This window comes from Chelonoidis abingdonii, chromosome 17, assembly GCF_003597395.2.
Source record: "Chelonoidis abingdonii isolate Lonesome George chromosome 17, CheloAbing_2.0, whole genome shotgun sequence".
NCBI classification, from domain to species: Eukaryota; Metazoa; Chordata; order Testudines; family Testudinidae; genus Chelonoidis; species Chelonoidis abingdonii.
This window is the reverse complement of record NC_133785.1, coordinates 15,762,598-15,770,371: the sequence shown is the minus strand read 5'-3', so window position 1 is coordinate 15,770,371 and position 7,774 is coordinate 15,762,598. Positions and strand designations below refer to the sequence as shown.

Here is a 7,774-nt window from a genome sequence, read left to right as displayed (position 1 = left end):
ATCAGGCGCCATGGCGGCGCCACTCCAGGGGGCGCCCTGCCGGCCCACCAAGTGTTGCTAGGGTAAAAGTCTCCGACGAACGTGCACGCGGCGCGCGCACACCTACTGGAATGGATATGAGCAACACATCTCGAAGAACAACAGTTACAAAGGTGAGTAACCTTGTTTTCAGACTTACGAACATTTCAGAGTTCCGAACAACCTCCATTAACGAGGTGTTCTTAATTCTGAGATTCTACTGTAAAGAAAACTCCTATACAAAGACTCTAGGTGGCTTGACATAACAAATTACACAGGCAGCATTAAAAAAACAAACGTTCAGACAAGGAAAAATAGTGCAACTCAGCCAGTCCAGCTCACTCAGGCAGGTAGCTTAAAAAAAAAAAAAAGCTTCTTCTTACCCCACCATACCATCATTCCACTAACAAACCCTCAATCCTCTGCTAACTCCTGTCAGACAGATGGCTTTTGCAGCATACCTGGAAAGTCCCTAAAGTCTGGCTACTTTAAACCAGGGAAGGGAGCGGGTTGCAGAATCCTGTGCTGCTCACAGGGAGTGCCTTGTCCTGCCAGTTTCTCCCTGTCTTTTATAACAAGAGGAATCCAGCTCAAGCATCTCTACTGACCACAACTTTGCAGAAAGTCAGGGGATCTGTTGTGGTTGGCTTCTCAGGCACGCAGGTCCCAGGCCATTTAGGACTTTAGAGATTATAACCAACATCTTAAACTCTACCCAGGGACCAGTAAGCAGCCAATGCAGATTCTGGAATACCTTGTACAATATACTACCAGCGAGTCCCCTACTCAGTAAGCAAGCTGCTGCGTTCTGCAACAACTCAGTCTTCAATGGCTTTAAGGTGTAGCCCCATGTAGAGCACCTTTTAATATTCTAATCCTGAGGTAACAAAGGCATGGATAAGAGTAGAAAAGTCTGCATCCAAAAGAAAAAGTTGCAACCGCCTGCTCAGATGCAAATGGCAAAAAGCTGACTGAGTTACTGCTGTATTATGATTACCCAACAACATAAAACAATGGTGTTGGGGACTTTGGAGCCATTGAGTAAAAGTCTCTTAGGTCCTTTTATTTGAGTTGGGGAAGAAAAGGCAAAAAATGTTTACAAAAATTTTCCTTGAAAATGTTTTTTTTTTTTTGCTGATTGTGAAAAAATTTGACCATCTCCACTTTTTATTAATAGAGAGGATTCAAAGAATATAGAGCCTATTCACGAGACACTTATCTCCTACATCCCACTCCCATTCCTCCTCCTCTCTCTTACCCCCCTTTTCCTTTGTCTTGGTCATCAATTAGGTTGGATTGTTTCCTTTTTATAATAGACAGGTTTTGTTGGAAGATAATATTCCAGTTTTACTGGAATATGATTTGTATTCTACTCATCCCTGATCCTATCGAGAAATGACTAATTCTAGGTACTTCTCATTGGTCATTTGTAATGGTAGCTTCCTTCCTTGGGGTAATTGCAGTGTTTTTCACATTGCAAAAATGATTTTTCTGTATCTTTTTCAGTATTTAAAATGAGAATTTTCTTTTTTAAAGCTGGTTGATGACACTAACACAACAAGGAAAACAATGCACTATGCACTAAAGCCAGGTAAGAATTTTCCTTTTAAAGTCAGCACATACTCATTTGTAGTGATAATTTGTGTTGAAGATACTTGCCAGAATAATAATGACAGGAATAATGGGGTTTGTTTGACCATGCTTTTAAATGCAGTCTTGTGATCTTTTTGACAAAAAACAATATTGCTTTCATACATCTGTGATTTTTACTTCCATTTTGTGCTTGTAAAGAATTGCAAAGGCAAATTGTGCAAGATAAAATTAAGTATAAAGATGATTTTGACTGTTAGTGGTTTTACATCAAAATATTGTAGAACTAAGAATCCTTACCGGAAACTAATTTTTGCTATATACACTAATGTGAAAAATCAGTTTAAAAATTATCATGACTGCATCTTAGTCACATGCAAGTAGTAGCCTGCAAGCAGAGTGTGGAAATAATTTAATGCAAATATGTAAGTAGCCTAATGTAGCACTAATGTAATCACACCCTAAATAAAGTTCTACAGTAGTTACCTTGCAATTGATTATCACAAAGATCCCATGATGGGATGAGGACTGTGAGTGACAACTTGCTCCTCAAGCACTATGGAACTTTTGACCATAAGGGTAGACTTATCTGTGCAGGAGACAGAGCTTTCTTTGGGACCTGTTTGAGACCGCGGACCAAATTCCCCCAGGCACCAAGAACCATCAGAAACCTCACCAACTTCGTTCCAAGTGCAATGCGCATTTCTTCAACCTGCCTTCTCTAACATAAATACAGAGCAGTACATTTAAAAAATAAACAGAACCCAATCAAAACAAAACTGTACTGCACATATAATTCTTTCCCTGGGGAGAGAATGAGATGGAACAAACCACATACAGTAGATGTTAGTCACCTCACTTAATGCGTTATTGGAAGGCGCTCAGATCTTAGCTTTATATTTTGTATATTTGAAAATTACTTGATGATATTGTGCTGCAGTGGTTGTCAGTACCAAATATGAAGATGAGATTAGATAATTATACCATAACTTACTTGCACAGTGCTAATTCTGCTTTATTTTTTAAAGTACATTCCCCGTGGGCTGGACCAATAAGGGCCATTGCCATTACCGTTCCCTTAGTTGTCATCTCAGCATTTGCAACACTTTTCACAGTGATGTGCCGTAAAAAACAACAAGGTATGGTGTTTATTTGGCATGTTGTTTCATTTGAAGGAGAGTTTGCTTGTCAGAGCAAATCTGAAAGGAAAATAGATTTATTCAAAACACAAATTTCTTTATCATAAGAGCTTTCCTTTTCACTCTCCCCACCCCTGAACGCACCCCCAAACCTCTGCATCTGCTGGAACTTGCAGCAAAGTCTTAAAATCCAGTGTTTGGTGTTAATTTGTTACCCTGGAAAATATTGTATCATATGTCCTGCATTATGACTTCACTGCAGAATGCAGCAGAAGGACAAGATGGATTGTGTGGGGAGAAATCTTATTTGGTTTGTTTTTTGTTTGTTTGTTTTGAATGTCTATTAGTGAAAGTAGTAGAGGGGAGATGATATGCAGAGAGTGAAGAGATCCAGAAGATGATATATTTTAGACTGTTTCCTCTTTCAGTACAGAATTATTTAACTGATGAATCCTAGTGGAAGGAAAGTAAAACCCTGAAGCATGCATGTAAGCAGGTGTCAATCCCAGTCTGCTGTGAATCTGCACCCACTAGAATTAATCCAAACTTACTCCCCCTTCCTGGTTGGCTTTATTCAGAATTCAGATAACAACAAAACCCCTTAAATCTCAGCCTAATCCTTCTCCTTACATTTGACTATTCATAAGGTTTCCCTGTAGACACTTCCTAACTTAGATTCAAGCAACCTCTGCTCACCTCTGCTTCCCTTATATCTAGGGTGGAGCTCACAAGCCATACTTGGCTCACTTATTTATCAGGAATTAGTCAATACTGCGGTTCCAGGGAGTGATTGGGTTTACCCCATACAGAGGATGGGGTTTCAGCCCCCATGCCTCACAGATCAGCGATATCTCCGTGGATCTTGGGGATGAGGGATTCTACAGCTGGCAGAATTTATCTGGGCTGAGTCCTTTTCCCTCCTGGCCCTTTATGACATCATAGCATGGCTCCAGCAAAACCTCAAATGAGCACTAAAGAATATGGGCATACCACAGAGAGATTGCACATGTTTCTGAAGGGTACCAGGCCCCCTGGAGTTTCATTCTCTTTCCTACCAGTATCACTGTTTTAAAAAGAGCCCATTGCATTGCTGAGCAGGAAACTCTACAGAGAAGTATATTTGAACTTTCTGATTTCTGAACAAAGAGGTGAGGTGCCTATAACAGCACTGTGGCAATTTCATAGGGTTGGTGGAGGTGAGACTGTTTAATTTCTTCTGTACACACAGCAAATCTTTCTAGACAGGTCTTAGCACATGCAGTAACTATCCAATCAGTAACATCTTTCACCTCATAGGCGGTTAAAATAGAAGAGGAAGAAGGGAGGGAAAAACGAATGTCTTGGGATGAAGAGCCTTTTACTATGTGCTTGAATAATAAGTCTATCAAGATTAAAGAAAATTTTTGATCTTGGATAGAGTGAAGATTTTTGCGTTTGTTTTTTTTCCCTTCCAATTTAGAAAATATATATTCCCATTTAGATGAGGAGAGCTCGGAATCTTCTACATATGCTGCAGCGCTCCATGTGGAAAGGCTCCGTCCCCGGCCAAAAGTGTTCATCTGCTATTCCAGTAAAGATTGCCAGAAACACATAAATGTCATTCAGTGCTTCGTTTATTTCCTTCAGGACTTCTGTGGCTGTGAGGTAAGATCACCACTTCTTCTTTTAATGTTTGGAATTGCCTTGTTCAAAACACTGCCCCCAAAACTCGTGATAGCCTAGCCCTGGAAAATATTTCACCTAGACAGAGATATTCTAATCTCTCTTTGCTAAAGAGAGTAGCTTCTATTAGTGTTAGTGGAAACTGCTTACATTAATTTTACCTATGTGAATTTTCTGCATTTAGAGAAAAAAAGCAAACCAAATAATGCATAAGACACAGTATTGTACATAATTTGTGTCAGTCTTTGACAAGGGGTGCCGGGGCTCAACACTCCCCGTGGAGGAGGGGAGCCACACCGGCCTCGTTCTGTCCTCTCCGGGTTCTGTCCTTCGGGTCCGGGGCCACCGTCCGCGCGTTCGGTCCCGGTGGCGCGGACTGAGGCACCGCAAAGTCAATCGGGGTCTAGCCTTTGCTGCAGGCGGACACCAAATCAACAGTTAGTCAATCGGGGCCCAGCCCTTGGTTCGGGCGGGGCACCAAACACAGTACAATACGCTCTGGCCCTTTTGGGGCAAGGCAGAGCAGTGACAGAGTCAATAGGGCCCAGCCCTTGGTTCGGGCGGGCACCAAACACAGTACAAATGCGCTCTGGCCCTTTTGGGGCAGGGCAGGGAGGGCCAGACCCGGAGGAATGACAGAGTCACATAGGGCCCAGCCACTTGGTTCGGGCGGGGCACCTAAGCACAGCTACACTAAGCTCTGGCCCTTTGGAGGCAGGGCCAGAGTAGACAGAGTCAATCAGGGGGGCTCTGGCCCTTGCGTTCGGCAGGGCAGGCACCAAACACAAAGTAGAGGGAGCTTCTGGCCCTTGGGGCAGGGCACGTAGCAGGGGACACAAGTCAATCGGGGCCAGCCCTTCGACTTCGGGCGAGGAATGGCGCCCACAACACGCCCTACAAACGCTCTGCCTGGCGGCAGCAGAAGCCATGACAGATCAATAGCCCAGCCCTTGGTCGTGAACGGCGCCACCAAAACACAGTACAAATGCGCTCTGCGCCCTTTTGGACAGGGCAGGCAGGCAGTGACAAGTCAATAGGGCCCAGCCTTGGTTCGGGCGTGTGGCACCAAACACAGTACAATAGGCTCCGGCCCTTTGGGGCAGGGCCGAGAGCAGAACAGTTAAATAGTGCCCGAGCCTTTGCTCTGGCCCTTTGGGACAGGGCACGAGCAGACGAATAGGGGTCCTGGTCGGCGGCAGGCAAAAGTGACAGCGTCACACTCTGGCCTCAGCTTAGGTGTTGAGGGCGAGGGGATTCTGCCACCCGGTTACGGTGTGCAGGCAGGGAACGCAGGCCCACCCACTCCTCTGCGTTCCAGCCCGGGGCCCTAGTAGCGGCTGTCGCCGCTAGTGGCAGTCAGTGGGATTCCAGCCCGAAACGCACTGACAGAGTGATCAGGGGGGGATTCTCTAACGGTTGCAGCTCAGTTGTCGGCCGAGCAGACTCGGCTGACCCTCGTTGCTGGAGGCTGCGGAGCTCCGGGACAGGTTCAGGCCTGCCGGAGCCGGACCCGCAGCAACCACAACGCTGAGCTGCGGAATAAGCTGCCCAGCCCAACTAACGGGCCTGGAGGACTCGACCAGACCTGGCCCAGCTACCCAGAGTGCGCCGGATCTACCTAGCCCAGACGGGAGGAGCCCATGAGGGGGACGACGCTGCGACAGGTAGGAGGCGAAGGGGGAATGGAAAGTAGCCCGGGGCGGCTGACTCACAGTCAAGCGCAGAAGGCCCCGGAGCCAAATGACCGTTGGTGTTCGGTCGATCCCCACTGTATCGCTCTGTTCATGTTGTTTTTCGGTCCGGACCCAACTGAAGGCCGGCGCCCGGCTTTTATCCTTCCGGGTCGCCGCCTGACCCTTTGAGGGGCGGGGCTTCAGCCCGGAAGTTCCGCCCTGGGGGAAGATGGACGGGGCTCAACCCTCCCCGTGGAGGAGGGGAGCCACACCGCCTCGTTACACAGTCCTAATTCTCTCCTTCAGTCATCCGTAGCTGTTTATATATTAACTACCAGAAGCATATGCACACATAATGCTGGTCTAGTTATCAGAATGTATATCTTCTGTGGATTACAGACACAAAGAAGCTCTACAATCTATCTAATCAAATTTAGTATTTCTAAGGCACCTCTTTTATGCCATGGTATTGAAGCAGTGATCTTGTGATGCACATTTGAATCAATCAGAAGTCTTGTACAGAAGAAGATTTGTGCACATACACATTATACATAATAAAACCTTGCTAATTTGGATTAAAAACTGAAATTCTTTATCATCCTTGATGGCTTAGTAAATTTTTCATTCTTTTGATGCTATATGAAAACATCAAAAAGCTTTTTTAATGGCATTTAAAAACATGGCCTAGGCCTGTATCTTTTTTTTTTTTTTTCCTGTCTTACTTTGATTCAAAATCATATCAGAAAAATATCAAAATGACAATTTGATTGACTAGGTTCAAGTTCTCTGGCTGTTTCCTAGACCTGAGAGAAAATGTGACCAATAGTTCACTTTTTAAAAGGCAAAACAATTATTAGTTTACAGAAAACATGTATTTCTCTTGTTAAATTTTAATCCAATCAAAGTCTAGTTAGTATTATGTGTGATTTCAAATATTAGTATTCAGTCATATAGCAAGTGTGTCCCCTAGTGGCAGAACACATTATTTAAAATCATTGCTTGTTATTGTGCTTCTGTTATTTTATTTTTATATTATTAATTTACTCAGACTTAAAACAGTCAGAATAAGATATCTTATATTTAGCTTGTCTGAATTCCCTTTTTTCAGTTGTGATGATAGCACAACATCACCACAGCTATGTGGAATGGAGTTAAAGCCAAGTGCTTTTTGCATAACATCTCCAGGGTCATTCAGTATTTGGTAAAGAAAGGACAATGAGACCTAGATAAAGATAGAATATGTAGCAGTCATGTTTAATATAAAAAAGAAAGTTCAAAAGATGACAATGAAGGTATCTGTATCTTTGGCCTATGGAATTGGATTATTGTCTTGTAAAGCAAAGGGGCAATGGGATTTATTGCTGTTTAAAATGCTAACCTAATTATGCTAAAATTAAAAAGCCTTGTTTATAAGTAAACGTAGTAAAAGCACAATTCCTTGTCTCTCACTGACAACCGCCCCCCCATATTTATCAAGGCAACATATATCTCAGCTGTAAAAGGACACAGGACTCACCACATGTCTTCAAAGTTCTTATGCGTCCTTGAGATCATGATTCTGTGCAGTAGCTTTATATATATATATATAACAGCAGAGCCACCAGCAGCAGAAACTGAACAGTACTGGAAGAACATATGGGAGAAAGAGAAGACTCATAACACCAGTGCAAAGTGGCTGCAGGACCTGAGAAC

General features: G+C 43.8%; 1 protein-coding gene across 1 annotated transcript in view; it reads left to right on the top strand.

The window, feature by feature from the left end:
- IL17RD (interleukin 17 receptor D) overlaps nt 1-7,774 on the top strand; it is a 113,142-nt gene that overhangs the window by 87,224 nt on the left and 18,144 nt on the right. The window contains exons 9-11 of the mRNA XM_032798830.2: nt 1,555-1,609; nt 2,637-2,747; nt 4,207-4,391. Of these exons, the coding sequence (XP_032654721.1) occupies nt 1,555-1,609; nt 2,637-2,747; nt 4,207-4,391 (351 nt within the window). The remainder of the gene's footprint in view (nt 1-1,554; nt 1,610-2,636; nt 2,748-4,206; nt 4,392-7,774) is intronic.